Genomic DNA, 19,356 nt, shown 5'->3' with positions numbered 1-19,356 from the left:
CTGTTACACAACATACAGATTCACGCATGAAGACCAAATTTTCAAGAGAAAAATACCTTTGTCCTGGTTTTGTTAAAAACAAGTTTCTCTTTTAGTGAATTTTGCTTGTCAGCTAAAGCTTCATATTAGCTGCATTTTCCTGGAGAACCAGATACATGTTTTGGTAAACATAGCAATGGAATGCAAAGTTATTGATAAGCATGGATGGACATCTCGCGAGAGGGGCAACGAGAAACTGGTGACCAAGAAACTGACCAGCTGTGTATGACATTCCATTCACGTGAATACTTCATATAAAAGTGGGACATCACGAGGATCTCGTCCCTTCTGCTTATGGCTGATATTAGGAGAGGACCTTGCTAGTCGTCCCTGCGAACTGAGGCCTAGTGAGAGACTGAATCCAGCTCTGTTTGGCTGCAGAGTCTAATCCAGGACTTTGGGTGCTGGCTCTGCAGCTGCTGAGACTTTCAAGATTGGTTTTGTATATTTTGTATTATTTTCTATATTCTTATTAGTAGCATTAGCAAAACATTTTTAATTTTTCCAACTCTCTTCTCTCTGTCCTTCTTTCCCTCCTGATCGCCTGTCCTTAGCGGGAAGGGGGGAGAGGGAGGGGCAAAAGGGGGAAGTCGGGGGGGAGGAGGTTAACAATACATCTGCCAGGGTTTTATTGTCACCCTGCAATCTAAACCCTTGACAACCATAAAGGTACCTTGTTTATGAAAATATGATGACAAGTGATAACATCTCTAATAAACTACTCTATGCCTCAATCCCCTCAGCTGACCTGGACAATTAAGTGCACAGAACTTTGTAACACACAATAACTTCTTGCCAGCCAATGAATTCCAGATGCGGATTCACTCACAGAAGGAAACATACGACTATGTCTGTGCAGTCCTTTAATAAAGGAAGTTAAGACTCTGGTGGGCACTGCTGCAGGCTGGGACTGATCTCTAATCAGTCTGAGACTGATCTCAGATCTATTGCAAATCTGATATTCAACCAGGTGACTCATTTTAGCCAGATGATTTCTAGCAAAATAGGCTCCACTCTTGTGAACTCAGCACAGTACACTGCTCCCTCAGGAAGCCATGAGAACCTGGGAGATGGGAGTATTTTAACAGAAGTTTGACAGCTTCTGTAGTCAGTTATACCTGAAAGAACATAAAGGAACACCATTCACCTTCCTGAATAAACCAGCTATCAGAACAAGAGCTGAAGTGCAGCCCACTCACCGTTAACGTTGGCGCAATCCTTTCGCAGGAACTCCAGCGCGTGGGGGTGGTCATGCTCCACGGCCTGCGACACATCAATGATGTACACATCCCCACTGTGGTACCTGCAAACAAGCGCACAGAGCTGCACCAACTCTACTGCTGTTACGTGGGAGATTCTTGAGGGGCAGGGATTGAAGCGTGCTTCAAAATGAGGAGCCCGCAAACAATCCTAAGGTATTTCTCTAGCAAACACCTTGTGTGTTAGGGTAGAGTCCCTTTTTTGGGTCAATCCTTTCCCTCCTCTACACAAGCTACATTATTAAACTTCAAAGAAACAGTCTTCTGATGACCACTAAAAAAAAAAAAAAAAAAAAAAAAAAAGATACCTTACTAATTTTTTCTCTAGTTGAGATTTTGTTTGCTTGTTTGAGAGAGGTTTTTGTTTTGGTTTGTTTGGCGGTGGTGTTTGTTTTTTCTTAAACAAAAAAGAGAAAGCTCAGATCTGGGTTAAAAGCTACATAATTAATTACAGAAGTTACAAAACCCAGGCATAAAAAGGACCTCACCCTCCCTTAAAGGTATATTAGTACTCTCACATAGAGTTCTGCCAATGCATACGTTTTAGATGTCACAACTCAGAGCAAAGTTTAAAAACATACAGCATATTAAATTCACTGAGATCTGCGTGAACAAGTCTGGCATCTTGGTACATTCTTCTCATGTACTGGATGATTTGCAGGTACAGCTCCCGGACTTTGGAGTCAGATAACTGAGCGTTCTTCAGCAGAGGAGCAGGCCTTGAAATTACAACACAAATAACACAAAGTGAATACTTTTTCCTTCTTCATACCAGCTGCAAATGCTTTAATTGCTGTACCTGATCGTTCTGCTCACTAAGTGTGTCAAGCAAGTCAGCATGAGCACCTAAGTGCACAGAGCCAGCATGAGGGGCAGCAAAGCTTGGTATATGCTTTCCAAAGATAAGGGAGCTCTGTTTCCAACATGAGCTAATTTGGATCATGATACATTAATGTCTGTACCACAAAACAATGAGGCACCTTCAGGTGTGATCAGCAAGCTTTTCCAGCCTTCATCTCTGGCTAAGCCACTTTATTAATTCATTTTTCAGACAACTGAGGCTTCAGAATCATGCAGGTTGTCTGCAGTAGTAGCTGGCAAATGTCTGGGTATTCTACAGGTCATATGCACGAGTAAGAGTAATGTTAATTTTACAGGCCTTAAGTAATAGCAGGTAAATTCAGAGGGTTGGTTGGCTTGTTTTTATTAAACCTTTGTGGAAAGCTACTAAAAAAAAATACGTATTTTACATATTTGATATTCTAAGGATACTTACCTATCACCTTTACCAATAAAGCCCATGAGAAGCACATGACTTCTCAGCATAATTGGCTCTGGGCAAGGTATCTGGGCTGTATTCAACCTGTAACACAAGAACAAATCCACAAAAGAAATAAAACCAAACTCTACTATTTGCATTGCACTAGTGCCTATAGGAGCTCTGTTGCTTTAAACATAATAGACAATAAGAACTCCTCTGCTCAGGCAACTCTCACTTGTGAAGAACAACTAGGAAATGAATAAAAAAGCCACAACCATTCTGGCTCTGACCCTTCTCTAAGCATTCCCATGTCAGACAAAGAATCTTTACACAGTTCAGGTTAATCCTAGATTAACCTATATCACACAGTGTGCTGTTACTCAGCAGCAGTTATTCTAGCTTTTCCTCACTTCTCACTCATGTCATACAGACAGTGAAGAGCTTAGAGCATGAGTAGCAAGACAAATTAATATCATTATTCCTCCCCACCATTTCTTTTCTCTCCCAGAGGGAAGCTTATGACACTTTCCCAAGTACTCCAGAGACCCTAAAATAGCCACAGTCTAGCAACAGGAGGGTACCTCCTATAAAAGTTTTAATTACACCTTTCCATGCTGAAATAAAAATTGGAAGAGTTACCTTATTAAATTCCTCATTTCTTTTTCAGCCCATGTCTTCACCATTTTTCTTGGGTTGCCTTTGCAATACCCATGACGAAATCTTTAAATAAAAGAGACAACAGAGACTCTTAGTGAATTAATGCAGTATCAGCACTGATGATTTTATTAACCCTTTCAAATAACCCCTCTTCCCCAGTAAAACCAGGCAGAAGTCAAACTCACCTGAATTCGCCACTCACATACTTATCCCGATCTTTAAACATCAGAATAGAGGTCTTGTAAATCTTTATTGCTCTGTTCTCTCCATTTGCAGTACTGGCGTGATATACATTAGCCTATCGGATTATGAAGGGAAGAAATAGTATTAAAGAAAAACTCTTTAAACCAATATAACCTTCTCTCCCCTTTCTGACATCTGGAAAAGATCTGATCTCTCCCCAGCTCCTACATGGCACCCACCTGAGTGACACTGCATACAAAGGCGATTCCTTTTCTACCAGAGGCAGCTTACGGGAAGTACCCAGGTCTGTGCATGGGTGTGACAACTCATATAGGCCAAAAACAACAATGCACAGGAAAACTGCACCTCCTCCACATTTCAGAGACTGAAACAAGCCCCTGTGGGAAGGGTTAATCTGAGCCTGTGCACTATTTAGTCCATAAAGCACGACCCAAATATCTCATGTTGACAAGAGGTGGAATTATGCCTTTAATCCTAGCATCCAAGGACTTGGAAGAAAACCAAATCAGCCTAGGGTCTAGGCATTCTAAAACTGATTTATTAATTTCCTTAAACATTTATGATCTGGTTCTAATTATCTGCAATATTACTTGATAATAACAGCATATAAACATGCTAGTTTTGTAAAAGCCATTAAGGTTTAATAGTATTTAACCAGAATTCTGTTACACCATTTAGATACTCCCATGTCTACTGACATGTGGAACTAGTCTGATCTGCATGCAAGAGTGTCCTGCACAAAGAAAGAATTACCTGGGTTTATATGTTTTTCAGGCAGTGCTTAATATTGTGTGTACACATACACCTTCCAAAAAATTCAGTTGTAACATACAGTTAAAAAGATCCACAAATTTAAGATAATATTTAAGTATTCTGAGAAATCTTTCATACTTGGGAAAACTTGTTTCCTTTAACATAAATTGCATTTTATCTTAAGATAACTTCCTAAAACCAAGTATTTCCATACACCTTCTGTGCATCACAAGCTTCCACCAGGCTTGCTGAGAACAACTATCATGTCATTTGTAATAAAACTTACTTCCTTCCCTGTGCTGATGCAGCCATTGATTTCTGATATGATGCCTCTAGTTAGCATCTTGAACAGAATCATTCGGGTCCTTGGATCCAACACCTCAAATTTAATACAGAAAAGTCAGCAAAATTGCTCTGTTTGAAGAAGGAAAACACCTACTAATTCAGTCAGTTCTTAATACTATATTAAAGACCCATGGCATCAGACTATTCTATTGGATTATCAAATGATAATCCAAACAGCTGCTACTCAGAATCTTGCCATGATTCTAGAACAATACTTCTCTTTTTCTTTCAAGATTTTTTTTTTAGCTAAGCGTATGACCTTGAGCTAGCTCAAGAAAATACATAAGAGAATAAGTTCCTGCCCACAGTCACATTAAATGTGTTAAAACATGGTTTCTCTTAAGATATAGCTATCACAGCTCCAGTAGAGCAGCTATGTGGCATTGGGCCAGTAATAGGTCAGTCTTGCTAAAGAAGAAAAAATGAAAAAAAGCAAATCCAGCATTTTTAAATTATTATTTGGAATTTATTAAAAGCTTAAGATGGAATTTTGCATTGCATATACAATCAAATCACAATGCTAATCACAAAAATGAGCTCCAAAATGTTTATGGAAGCAAATACAACCTTCATACAAGAAAGAAACAACGAAACAACAGGTCTCTCTCAGGATAACAAGGGAAACAGAATTCCAAGGCAAAACTCTGTTCCTGCAGCATCTGTTTTATCATTGATTCCAAAATTCCACACTATTTGCCCAGGTCAAAAGAGAAATGTGATGCACAAAGGACTTACCTGTTCTACTGTCGCTCTGTCTGACTTATCCTTGACTCGGTACCTAGCAGAAGTGAAAATAAAATTATACAATCCCACACATGGACTCATTACTTTGACAGAGTAAAACATGACATTCAGTACCAAAGAGAAGATGACAGCCTCAAGAAGTAAGGCTTTCAGTTCATACAAAAGCAAAGGTTTCTCCCGCAGACAGAAAATAAAGCACAAAACAAGCAAAACACACAAACATCAGTGCCCTTCACTTTTACAGATACCTTCTTGCCTCCACTTAATAATGCTCACTCAGGAGAAAACAATAAATGTCATAACAACACAGGGCTATGAGCTGCAGGCTTTAATTTTTTTTTTTTAAGGTACCTCATCTCACCAAATTGTCAGATGGAAACTTCAAAAAGCTTCCAGCATTTTTTTTCTAGCCAAAATGCTTAAGGACCTCTGTTTAGAAAACGAGCATCAGAGATAAAATAGTCTTTTGCTAGTGGCATGACACTCATCACTTCTGTCTTACTACACCAATATGCGAGCGGCAGTGCCAGAAGCATTAAAACTTTGGAGTGACAACTGATCTGGAAACCAAAAAGTTTTAGATTGGAAAGCAAATCACATAAAGACTACTTACAAATTTTGGTTTTCTTAGTAAATTTATTCCAAACTCAGGATCACATCAGGAAAGAAGAACTCCAGGTTCAAATTATATAAATGAAAATAGAACTAGAATACTCACATGTCTGCTTCCTTCTGTCTAGACTTTTCTGTGACTCTGTTTATAACAGAGTCATCAAAATTCAGTTTATCTGAAAAACACATGAAAAAATTAAGAAAAACAATATTTTAAAAGTATTGAAGAAGTTTCCTATGTTTGGAATTGCCCCTGCAATCCTGCTGCCAGCCAACATGCCACGACACAATGTTCAAACAGAGGTGGAGCTCTTTATAACAAGTCCAGAAGCTTAGCTACATACCTGAGTTAATCTAGCACTCCACTCTGTCTGTATTTCAAGGACTACAAGGTAACAACACAGATCAGTAAGGCAGTCCCACTTGGAGATATAATGCCATCCAGAAGTAATGCCTTCAGGATAACATCTCACCATTAAATTTGTCCAGCATTCTCTTATTACAATCAAATGCCATTGTTCTGAACAGAACACACAACAGAGTCCAGGATTCTCTCCTCATAATGTACTTAAACCAGTATTTGATTAATTGCTAAATGTATAAAAGCTGCTGTATTTGCCTAAATATGCTAGCATTACTCTTTGGAAGCTTAATTTTAGAAACACTGTTATGAAGGAAAACACAACCTCTGTTTACTACTCTGTCAAAAGGCCCCAGTCACAGCTAACAGACAGAGCTGAACAGCCATTTCCATCCCATGGGAAACATCAAACTATACCAGCTGGAACTGCAGCCTCTTCGCTTATCACAGAAACTCTACCCCTGTGAGGTAACATAATGTACCACCCTTGTACTACGGGGGACTGCCACTGTCTAGAAGCTTTAAGAATGGCCAACAATGTCACAGAGTTGACACCCTCCCTCCAGCCAAAGAGCTTATTCCTGCAGAGCAGCTAGGGGAGAAATCTTCCAATTTTATGTGGTCTGGATAAGTCAAGAGGAAGGAAGAAAAACCAAGCAAAGAAAAAACAGCCCTGTGGCTCTGAAGAAGAAAAGAAAGGGGTATGACAGCTGTTTAATGGAAACTAAAGGCAACTTCAAGTACACAAAAGCCATTTTTCAATCTGTGTGGCAACGGTTAACTGCCATTCCAGTGAGTTCTGGCTTAAAGTAAGCAAAATTAGTCTGAGAATATCAGAGAGTGGTATCTGCTTCCATGTAAGAAGACAATGCAATTATACTCACCTAAATTAATTTTATGTTCAAACTTCCTTAAAGCCTTGTCTGTAGGGGTAGACATTTTTGCTGAACAGCAACTAGGGGTCTGTCTATTTCCCTGAAACAAAGGATTTGTTAACATAAGTTGCCTTCTCCAGATAGCACTTTGAAATACAGACTGTATCATTGGAAAAGTCAGCTCAAATGCCTATGCCTAGAGCTATAAATAGAAAACCAGAAAGGGTGAGAAAATGGATACGGTTTAACATCAGATTTTTCTCAATTCAGGAAAATACAGGTGACACATCAGTTAAAATTCAAAAAAAGTGATCCAACTCAGGATAATTTTTAGTCTGGGAATTGAGCTGCAGGTCCCTAATATTAATACTTTTTCTCTCTATAAAAGGAAGAGAAATAGCAGACAGAAACAAGAAGAAAAATGAGACAAAAAATGAGAAGATAAAGAACAGAAAACTTTCCAAGATCCTATCTTTTCTTACAGGTAGTCTTCACCAAACACAATATCTGAATACAATTTCACCAATACTTGATAGCATAACCTTCTAATTAAGGCAACAATAAATCAACCAGGACACATGCTGTGAGTCAGACATGATATGCCACAATCAGGACCACTCTGATTATCTCAACTACTCTGTTGTGTTGATATCAATAGGAAAAAAAGAGGTTTTGAAACTCCAGTGTCCAAGCTGCAGGGAAGAAGCATGCTAGGTCTCCCTTTACACACAGTTTTGATTCTGCACAATGCCAGAGTTTCTATGCCAACAGCATACACTCTAAATTAATCCACTTCTAGCACCTCCCTCCATCTCCTATGCTTTCGTTTACTGCCCTCACTGTTAGTCCAAAACACAACCTGCTTCAACCTGGGTGCGAGATGCAGGCATAGTCTTAAAATTAAATAGAAAGGATGGGGAAGGTGACAGAGGACAAATACCAAAATGTAAGTAACATGAGTAAAGATCAGGGTGGGAAAAGAAAGAAAATTTGACAAAGGTAAGGAACAGAAGGAAAACTGCAGTGACAAAGAGAAATTTCTCGTTTGAGACAAAGAATCCAGGCAGAGCTCTGGCTACAAAGTACAGACACACTTGTCACAGCAGAGGAATAGACTCAAAGGAAATTTTTCTCTCAAGAAAAAATTTGCATTTACACTCAACATAATACTAATAAAGAACAAAGCCTTCAGGTTATCCCCATTTACTCGTGAGTACTCTTGATGGTCACCAAATAGCCTTCAACATACCTGTGGATTGCATCCACCGGCAGCATTGTGGCGCTTTGTGAGCCTTCCCACCTCATCATCCCAGTCCCAGTCTTCATCTTCCTCTTCATCATCATCATCATCACCATCACCATTTCCTTCCTCAGTGTTAACTTCTTCGTGCATCCGCAACTGGCAGTTCTCAGTGACCTCATCTTCTTTAGCCGTTTCTGTGTCTTGTGTAAATTCACTTCAAACAAATACAGATATTTAAATAACTACAAATGATTGTTACAGTCATCAAAAAATCAACACATTTATCCAAACAAATTATTTCACAAGGTTAGCTCTCCATGAGATATTTCTCACTTCACCTTTCTTTAAGCAAGTATAGATGAGGATGTCACAGCTTTTAAATGATGGACTACATTTAAATTGTCTTCACCATATCACTGCTGCCTTCTCACTTGTTCTGCAGTTACGTGTATTTGGATCCCCCCTGACTCCAATCAGATGAACCAACCAGATCAGGCCAGGTGGCTCCTTCACCAGAGATTAACTACTCTGCTTGCTGCCCTAGTAGATTTCCACCTGACAAGGTATCACACAAAATCTCACTGGAAACAGACAGACAACCTACTGGTAACTCAGAGCACCAGTACAATCTACATGAAAAAAAGTTAGACCTAAAAAATAATTTGTGGGATAAATTAACCCTTTTGACTTATTCATGTCTTGATGTCTGTAGTATGTCACATTTTTCTGCCAGAATAAGTATGTCCCAAAGCAGACTCCCCACAGGCATTTGACATTTAATTAAATAAATGGTAAACTGTAAGGAAAATGGCTTGAACCCATAGCACAAGACCCTTCTTTATTCACCCCCCCACTAAATATACGTGGTTTCTTACGAGGTTTCACATGTTCAGTTAAAATCAAATAATACCAAGGTGAAATTGCCTCAACCAACCCAAATCTACAGGTGGGTCTGTCCATTAAAATGGTAAGGGAGAAATCACAATAATTAAAAAGCTGAGAGAGCACTGGAGAGTGTCCAGAAGAGGGCTACGAAATCGGTGAAGGGTTTGGAGGGGAAGCCATATGAGGAGTGGCTAAAGTCACTTGGTTTGTTGAGCCTGGAGGAGACTGAGGGGTGACCTCATGGGGCTACAGCTTCCTCCCAAGGCAGGAGGAGGGGCAGGCACCAAACTCTTCCCTTTAGTGACCAAGGACAGAACCTGTGGGAATGGCAGGAAGATGTGCCAGGGGAGGTTTAGGTTGCACATGAGGAAAAGGTTCTTCCCCCAGAGGGTGGTGGAGCACTGGAACAGGCTCCCCAGGGAGGTGTCACAGCCCCAAGCCTGACAGTGTTCAAGAAGAGACTGGACAATGCCCTCAAACACATGGTGTGAACTGTGGGGTTGTCCTGTGCAGAGACAGGAGTTGGACTCGATGATCCTTGTGGGTCCCTTCCAGCTCAGGACATTCTATGATTCTAAGAGATGACCAGGGGGGTGGCAAGGCAGAGAGAGAAGTGCTCTGGGACAGAATAACTTGGTGGTTTAGGATCTCTCACCAGCTGCACCTGTCCCACGTACAAAGGCTGCAAGAGCATCCCTGTGTGCTGCCAGGGGCTCCTCAGTGGCTTCACCTGGCACTGAGGCCTGTTCAAAGCAAGGGGTGGGGTGAAGGACAAGATGTAGACAAGGAGACCAGAGTTGCATTTATGAACTGCTGAAGCAGCAGTTTTGTGTTGTGTGAAGATACTCATGAAATATTTTTCCAGTAAGATCTCTTTTTTCCCAAAAAGTAAGTGTATTAGTGTTGTAGATGAGCTAACTTTTACTGTATCCAGGGTTTTTCTGTGTTTGGTTTTGTGGATGGTGTCCAGGATGCTGTGTCCAAGGTTTTCGCTTTACTTTGAAGTTTTTCGGGTTGTATCCAAGTAGATGTGCATTCAAGCATGATCTTATATAACCATACCCTATTCTTAAAATTGACATAGATTTATGACCTATTCTTTAAAAACAGGTAACTGAGAAACCGCTGCTAAACATGCGAATGTTACTTTAACAACTGATAAACATACGAATGTTACTTAGCATCACTTAGATAGACAGTTTGTGTTAGAATAGGTGTGGAATATGCTAATGGTTGTCAAGAATTGTAATGAATATGTATGCAACCAAATTGTATAAATATAGTGAAGTTTGAATCAGTGGTCGAAGCCAGCTTTGGGTGCGAACCCCTGGTTTCCCAGCGCTGGAATAAAGCACCGCATATAACTACGCCCGTGGTTATGTGTCCTGATTGCTAACATTTTGGTGAACCAGGTGGGACCTCGTGGGCTGCTGAGGCGGATCGCGTCCCGATCCCGCTCCGGCTAGCACCGAGGTATTCTTGGGGAGTGCATCGGACGCGACCGACCCTCTGCTCTTCACGACGGACCTCTGACTGGTAAGAAGGTGCTTTATTTGGACTATTGGGTACCCATCTGGTTTTGGTCTGGTAGCCTGCCGGTCAGACGCAGCGAAAGCCACGCTCAGTTGGGCAGGGAGCTCCTGGGGTATTGCCTAGGCAGCCGTCCGTCAGACAGAGGGAAACCTCTGCAGGCTCGGCATCTGGTCTGGTTATTTGTGCCGCAGGCTCGGCACCTGGTCTGGTTATTTGTGCGCACCTGGTTTGGTTATTTGTGTTGCTCGGCACCTGATCTTTAGTTCTGGTGATTTAATCTGTATTTACTGTTGAAACCGGTGATTTGATTTGTGTGTATTGTCGTTTTGGTAAAGTTACCTGTGTTATTCTTTCCGTGTTAGTAATCTGCATCCTTCTGTGTTAGTATGTCTAATTCAGAGGTATCGCCGTTGAGTTGTTTACTGAAACATTGGAAGGAGGCTGGGTTTGGACAGTCTATGCATAAAAAGAAGTTAATTGAATATTGTACTCACTGGTGGCCCGAATATAAACTACCTAATGAAGTACAATGGCCACCGGAGGGCACTTTGAACCATGAAATCATTGCTGAATTAATGAGGTTTTGCCAGAGGAAGGGTAAATGGGATGAAGTTCCGTACGTTCATCTTTTCTTTTATCTCGAGTGACAATATGATTGGAGAGAGAGCTGTGGGCTAATGTTAGTGCAAAATAGCAGCAATAATAAGTGTATGGGATGCACAACGGAAAAGAAATGCATGACGTGTTTGGCTGTGGAAAACAGCAGTGGTAATGATTCAAAGACAGATTTACTGTGTCTTGATGTTGCACCCTCCGTGCCGCCTGTACCCTCCGCGCCGCCTGTCTCTCTTGCTGATAGTGATGACGATTCAAGTGATGAAAAGGAGGCAATAGCCGGTGTAAAAGGAATAACCGTAACCCCAGTGTCTCACCGAACTAGAAACAGGGAAAAAGAAAGGGAAGCGCAAAAGGGGGGAGGAGTATCAAATATAATAGCACCCCTGCGGCAGGCAGTAGGTGTTGGGGGGGAACCAGTTTATGTAAAAGTTCCGTTTTCACCAGGGGATTTAGCAATCTGGAAGCAGTCGGCTGGTCCTTATCGGGAAAACCCAGATAAGGTTGCAAGAGTGATTAAGATGATAATTAAGACGCAGAATCCTGATTGGGATGATTTACAAGTGATTCTGGATACATTAATGGATTCTACAGAAAGGGATATGGTCATACGGGCTGCAAGGGACAGAGTGAGAGAAGATATTCGAAATGGACTAGCAGGCGGTAATGTTGATGCACATTTTCCAAAGGAGGATCCCCGATGGGATTATAACATTGGGGATGGTTTACGTCGCCTCCGAAGGTATCAGGAGTGGTTATTGGCCGGTGTTCAAACTGCCATGCCAAAGCAAATGAATTGGTCAAAACTGTATAATGTGAGGCAGGAAAAGAATGAGTCTCCCTCAGCCTTTTTAGAAAGATTAAAAGAAGCTGCCAAAAGATATACGGATTTAGATATAGAAACGCAGCAAGCAAAGACTCAGTTGGCTTTAATTTTCTTGGGACAGTCTCAAGATGACATTCGGAAGAAGTTGCAGAAATTAGAAGGTGCACAATTAAGGGATTTGGACATAATGTTAGAAACAGCTTGGAAGGTTTATAATAATAGAGAAAAAGAGCAGTTGAGACGTCACCAGCAAAATTTGCTGGCTTTGATCCAGGGACAAGGCAGGGGAGTAGGGGTCCGGGGCAGGGGAGCTGGAAATAGTCGGGGAGGAGGTTGGGGACGTGGTTCGTGGAGTACCCAAGGAACTCCCCTGAGACCACTCATGAGGCTTGGCATAAATCAATGTGCTCATTGTAAGCAAGAAGGACACTGGAAGAATGAATGCCCGGCTAGGAACCCCGCGAGTCAGGTGTCTAGTGCGATGGGAGATGCAGTACGGACTATAGTGTTGGGGGAGTACAGTGATGACAGCTGACTATATGAAGGCACGAAAGTGAAAACTCAGAATAAAGAGCCCTTAGTGACATTACAAGTAGGAGACCGGGACGTAAGATTTTTAGTTGACACAGGGGCTACTTACTCTGTATTAAATTCTTTACAGGGAGCAGTAGGTCACAAAGCTACAACAATTGTTGGTGCCACAGGGAAGGAGGAAGTACGGCCATTTCTGCAACCCTTGGATTTGTGCTTTGGAGAAAAGGAACTAACCCACGAGTTCTTGTATGTTCCAGATTGTCCAGTTTCCCTTTTAAGACGAGATTTGTTGACTAAATTAGATGCCACAATAACATTCGAGGATGGAGATTTGGTGATGAAAATTCCGGAGTCAAAGGTAGGACAGATTTTACTATTAAAAGAAAAACCGTTTGTAAAAATACCACAGGCAATAGAAGATGCAGTGATTCCCACGGTATGGGAAACTGACATACCTGAGAAGTCAAAAGCAGCTAAACCTGTGAAAGTGGAGCTGAAGGAAGGTGTTAAACCAGTACGGTTGAGACAGTACCCATTGAAATTGGAAGCCAGATTAGGAATAGTGTCTTTAATCGAGAAATTTTTGAAATATAGAATTCTAGAAGAATGTGAATCAGAATATAATACTCCAATTTTTCCAGTAAAGAAACCTGATGGTAGTTATCGATTAGTCCAGGACTTACTAGCAATAAACCAGATCACTAAGGATATATATCCGGTAGTTGCAAATCCGTATACCTTGTTAACATCTGTGAAAGAGAAATATAAATGGTTTACAGTACTTGATTTAAAAGATGCTTTCTTCTGCATACCCCTTGACCAGGAAAGTAAAAAGCTGTTCGCTTTTGAATGGGAAAACCCACACAACGGAAGAAAGGCCCAGTTAACCTGGACGCGCCTTCCACAAGGATTTAAAAATAGTCCGACTATCTTTGGAAATCAACTAGCCAAAGAACTCGAGGAGTAGACTACCAGAGGCCATATTGGAATTCCCCGACAATGGTATTTGTTGCTGCAATATGTGGATGATATTCTGATTGCTGCTGAGACCCAAGAACTTTGCATCCAGGTAACAATTGAAATATTGAACCAATTAGGAATGAATGGATATAAAGTGTTGAAAAATAAAGCTCAGATTGCATCCACGATTGTGATCTATCTAGGATGTGAGCTTTCTCAAGGGCAGCGAAGACTAGGTATGAACCGTGTACATGCTATCTGTGCTATTTCAGAACCACGTAACTTACATGAATTAAGATCTTTTCTAGGAATGACAGGATGGTGCAGGCTTTGGATTATGGACTATGGACTCATTGCCAAACCTCTATACGAAGCACAGAAGAAGAAGATCTTGGTGCAGGAAAAGCCACAACAAGAAGCTTTTCAAAAATTGAAACAAGCTTTAATGCAAGCGCCTGCTTTGGGCCTGCCTGATCTGAGTAAAGACTTTCAGTTATTCATGCATGAACGACAGAGACTTGCCCTAGGGGTATTAACCCAGCGGCTGGGATCTTGGAAAAGGCCCGTAGGTTATTTCTCTAAACAACTTGACCCGGTAAGTGCTGGATGGCTGGCGTGTTTGCGGGCGGCGGCTGCTACTGTGATATTAATCCAGGAAGTTCGGAAACTGACCATGGGGAAAAAGATCAAAGTATTTGTATCCCACATAGTGACTACTGTATTGGAACAAAATGGGGGCCATTAGCTTTCCCCAAGTAGAATGATGAAATATCAAGCGATTTTGACAGAACAGGATGATGTTATCCTAAAAACAACTAACCTAATGAATCCAGCTGTGTTTTTAAGCGCAGAGACTGAAGAAGAAGATCTGGAACATGACTGTGTGGAGGTCATCGAATACACCCATGCAAGTCGTCCTGACTTGAAGGATACCCCATTGGAGGAGGCGGATTGGGAACTTTTTACTGATAGCAGTAGTTTTGTGGAAAGCGGAATGCGGTATGCAAGATATGCGATTACTACTGCCAAAACAGTAATTGAAGCTAAATCTCTACCACCAAACACATCAGCACAGAAAGCTGAGTTGATAGCCCTAACTAGGGCATTGGAGCTCAGTGAGGACAAAAGGGTCAATATTTGGACTGACTCAAAATATGTATTCGGAGTTGTTCATGTGCATGGAGCTCTTTGGAAGGAGCGTGGACTACTTTCCTCCCAAGGAACAAACATCAAGTACCAGAAGGAAATATTAAACTTCATTAATGCCGTTCAAAAGCCATCACTAGTTGCCATTATGCACTGTAAAGCTCATCAGAGTGGAACATCGAAAATTATTGAAGGGAATCGACTTGCTGATCAGACAGCCCAATCAGTGGCACGACAAGTCTGGACTATGGTGGGTCTTGTCTCCCAGAAGGTAAGAGCAATTGATTTATTACCTACACCTTCAGAGGCGCCTAAATATTCTACAGAAGATGAGAAATTGGCAAAATTGGTAAAAGCCGTCAAGGATAATTCTGGATGGTATGTAACCTCCAATGGACAAATTGTGGTGCCAATCACAATCATGAGAGGAATACTTCAGGCGGAGCACCAGAAGTGTCATTGGGGTGCAGGAGCATTGGTAACATATCTGAGAAAATGGATTATCTCGGTCTAGATGTTAACAATGGCAAAATCTATCACAGCCAAGTGTGAAATTTGTTTGAAAAATAATCCATTAGTAAAAAGAAAAGTAGATATGGGAAAAATTAGGACAGGTGTACAACCAGGAGATTATTGGCAAATAGATTATGTGGAACTCCCCAAAACTCAAGGATTCAGATATCTATTAGTTGGGGTATGCACCTTTTCAGGATGGCCAGAAGCCTTCCCGAGTCGCACCAACCAGGCACAAGAAACTGTAAAATGGTTACTGAAGGAAATAATTCCTAGATTTGGGGTACCATTGGGAATATCATCCAATAGGGGACCACACTTTGTTGCTCAAGTGGTAAAGGAAGTCAGCAGATGTTTGGGAATTAAATGGGAATTACACACCCCATGGAGACCCCAGTCTAGTGGACAGGTGGAGAAAATGAATCAGACATTAAAACGACAACTTAGCAAAATTTGCCAGGAAGCAAGAATTCAATGGCCCCAGGCCTTACCAATAGCGTTATTGCGAATTAGGATTAAACCTAGGAGTGGAATGTCAGTAAGTCCATATGAAATTCTTTATGGCAAACCATATGAAGCACCTGATCCGAATCCAAGTGTACATGTAAAAGGTAATCAGGATGTATACAATTATGTGTTGTCTCTCGGCAGGACATTGAATCGACTCAGATCCGTACTAGTGTGGAATCGCCCACTAGCGCTTGAGAATCCGGTACATGATATAGAGCCTGGAGACACGGTGTATGTAAAGACTTGGAGAGAAGATCCTTTAAAGGAACGTTGGGACGGACCCTACCAAGTACTTTTAACTACATTTACCGTGATCAAGGTTGCTGAAATAGATTCCTGGATACATTATACCTGAGTGAAGAAAGTCCCAAAACAGTGGCAATCGCAGTTAGTGGGTCCTACCACACTTAAAATCACAACGCAGGATGTCTAGCTTTTGTTACCGTTTTGTGTTTATAGTAGTGCATGTGCCCAGATTGTTTGCTTTTGTGGGGACATCTCTTGAAGAAAGAACAGGGAATGCCACTCTGATTTGCAAAGTCACTGGAGAACAATTATGTAGGACACGAAGGGCTATAGGAGATGGCGACAACACTCAAATGCCACAAGTAGTGCAGAGTGTACAGAACCAGGCAGAGAATCTGATGATAGGATTAATTCGAGATTTTGCACGAACCCAGAATACCAGTAGCATCACTGCTTGCCTTCCCATTCCGAAATCGGCCGAAGACCCTATACAATGGGGAATAATATCTACAGCCTTACCAGAAATAAATAAAACTGGTAAGATAGTGTGTGAGTCTCGCGTTAGGCTGGAGCTAGTACCAATTGAACAATGGGTAAAAATAGGACCCGAACCAGTGAAATTTAAAGGAAAGGAAGTTCTCAAAGAAAGTTGGACCAAAAAGACAGTATATGAAAAGGTTAACCGAACCTATTGGGAATATAAAGATCAGGATAACCAGAACATAACTGAATCATGGAGTAATAAGTGGACATTGAGTATTATACAACAATATCAGTATAGTGAAGCAATCCCATGGTGTATACGGTGGTCCAATATAACAAGAAGAAAGACAGTACCATGGTGGAATTGCTCACGGGTAATAACCTGTCAGACAAATGTGAAAGAGATACCTGTATCCATCGTTAAAGTTGCAGTGATTGCAGGTTGCATCTGTCAGAAACAATTAGATCCGAAGGAAGCAACTAAAATAGGCATTGATGGAGATAAAATTGATTGCAGTGGTGTTATCGGAAGTGTGGAACATTTAGTTTGGGCCCTAAGTGATGGGACCTAGACAACACATTTACCAATAGCAGGACCTGTGAGGGAAATTACTTTGGGGCTAGCAACCTTATGTCCCATTTGGAAAAAGTCACCCTTGAAAAATAGGCAAGAACTCCTACAGGTTAGGCACAAACGAGAGATAGATGAAGATGATGTGTGGCACGAACCATCAAGTAGTGTTAAACTCAGCTGGGCATTAGAATCTTTCTTTGCACCAATTGCAGCTTATAGAAACAGAGAAATGATTGACAAATTAATTGGGCAGATAGACCGAATGGCAAGGATAACCAAAAAGGGTTTTCGAGATCTCAGTATACAATTACAGGCTACAACCAGGATGACCTTGCAGAACAGAATAGCACTTGACATAATCTTGCTAAAAGAAAATGGTGTTTGCGGATATTTAAAAGATAGGGTTGATCATTGCTGCATTCATATCCCAAACGTAACTTCTGAAGTGGAGAAAGACATTTCCCAATTAACCCCAACGGAAAAGGAACTGCAAAAGGAAAAACAAGATGCAGAGCAGAGCTGGACTGGGGCCTTACTAGGTAAATTAAACCTGAACTTGAGAGGATGGGTACATTCGTTACTGGAAAGCTTATTTTTGCTGGCAGTTACAGTTGCGCTTTTCTTTTTGCTGTATGCTTGTATTAAGCATCAAATAAGTCAATCAAACACCAGGAACGATTGCATCTTTACTGTTCTTAGCAGACCCACTTTTAACAACGCACACGGTCACAATTAAAAGTAATCACTGACAAGCCACAATCAAGGCCAGTTGTTGAAGAAGCTAATTGAAGTAAAGTGAAAATGCATTGTCTAAGAATAGAAATGCATTTTCAAAGGGGGGAAATGTTGTAGTTGAGCTAACTTTTACTGTATCCAGGGTTTTTCTGTGTTTGGTTTTGTGGATGGTGTCCAGGAGGCTGTGTCCAAGGTTTTCGCTTTACTTTGAAGTTTTTCGGGTTGTATCCAAGTAGATGTGCATTCAAGCATGATCTTATATAACCATACCCTATTCTTAAAATTGACATAGATTTGTGACCTATTCTTTAAAAACAGGTAACTGAGAAACCGCTGCTAAACATGCGAATGTTACTTTAACAACTGATAAACATACGAATGTTACTTAGCATCACTTAGATAGACAGTTTGTGTTAGAATAGGTGTGGAATATGCTAATGGTTGTCAAGAATTGTAATGAATATGTATGTAACCAAATTGTATAAATATAGTGAAGTTTGAATCAGTGGTTGAAGCCAGCTTTGGGTGTGAACCCCTGGTTTCCCAGCGCTGGAATAAAGCACCATATATAACTACGCCCGTGGTTATGTGTCTTGATTGCTAACATTAGCACCTGGGATAAAGAGAGTGGTGAAGCAGAAGGAAGCTGTCTGCTCAAAGACGGCAGTGGAGACACTGACCGATGGCAGGTCTCTGCACAGAATGGGATGCCTAACAGGAACCTCTACCTTGCTGTCGCTGGCTGCGTGTGTCACTTCAGGTAAGTGATGTGTAACTTGCATATGTGTCACAGTGTTAATGGGGAAAAGGCTCTTCCTCCAGAGGGTGGTGGAGCACTGGAACAGGCTCTCCAGGGAGGTGTCACGGCCCCAAGCCTGACAGTGTTCAAGAAGAGACTGGACAACGCCCTCAGACACATGGTGTGAACTGTGGGGTTGTCCTGTGCAGAGACATGGACTCGATGATCCTTGTGGGTCCCTTCCAACTCAGGACATTCTATGAGTCTGTGAGCACATGGCTTCAGCGGGGGCAGCACACCCGTCCTCTCCCGCCGTTTTCAGGCGGGCATCCCCCTGCCGGGAGCCGTTCAGGGCTGTTCCCCTCCCCACCCGTTGTTTTTTACCGACCACCCCCGGGACAGATGCACCCAAACCGCCAGCAGGGCCTGTGGGAAGCATTCGGGCCCCTCGGCCACCCCGCTCCCCCCAGGTCCGCCCAGCCTCGCCTCACGCGTGCGCGGGCCCCGCGGCCCGCCTCCCCCCGAGCGTCCCACAGCCGTCCCCTCGCCGTCCCCTACCCGTCGGAGCACTCCGCATCGTCGAACTGCCCCGGCACGGCCTGGCTCATGGCCACCGCACGGTAATCCATGGCGGCGGGCGCCGGGCTGCCCCCTACGGCGCCAGCAGAGGGACCAAAAGCATCAAGGGAGAACCAGGCTGCACT

At 42.0% G+C, this 19,356-nt stretch overlaps 1 protein-coding gene across 2 annotated transcripts in view; it reads right to left on the bottom strand.

Moving 5' to 3' along the window:
• The window catches only part of RIOK1 (RIO kinase 1), a 33,143-nt gene that overhangs the window by 7,724 nt on the left and 6,063 nt on the right, over positions 1-19,356 (bottom strand). The window contains exons 1-11 of one of the 2 annotated variants that reach the window (XM_082045624.1): positions 19,211-19,355; positions 8,360-8,567; positions 7,120-7,210; positions 5,981-6,050; positions 5,254-5,296; positions 4,460-4,552; positions 3,402-3,514; positions 3,199-3,279; positions 2,575-2,661; positions 1,880-2,017; positions 1,239-1,342 (exon numbers count right to left, since the gene is read on the bottom strand). In XM_082045624.1, the coding sequence (XP_081901750.1) occupies positions 1,239-1,342; positions 1,880-2,017; positions 2,575-2,661; positions 3,199-3,279; positions 3,402-3,514; positions 4,460-4,552; positions 5,254-5,296; positions 5,981-6,050; positions 7,120-7,210; positions 8,360-8,567; positions 19,211-19,281 (1,099 nt within the window). In that variant the 5' untranslated portion in view covers positions 19,282-19,355. Of the gene's footprint in view, positions 1-1,238; positions 1,343-1,879; positions 2,018-2,574; positions 2,662-3,198; positions 3,280-3,401; positions 3,515-4,459; positions 4,553-5,253; positions 5,297-5,980; positions 6,051-7,119; positions 7,211-8,359; positions 8,568-19,210; position 19,356 lie in introns of those variants that run through there. The other variant, XM_082045625.1, reaches the window with a different exon arrangement.

The sequence above is a fragment of the Streptopelia decaocto genome (genome assembly GCF_964273445.1).
Source record: "Streptopelia decaocto genome assembly, chromosome: 2".
Lineage (NCBI taxonomy): Eukaryota > Metazoa > Chordata > Aves > Columbiformes > Columbidae > Streptopelia > Streptopelia decaocto.
The sequence above is the reverse complement of the archived record's forward strand: the minus strand, read 5'-3'. Positions and strand labels throughout refer to the sequence as shown.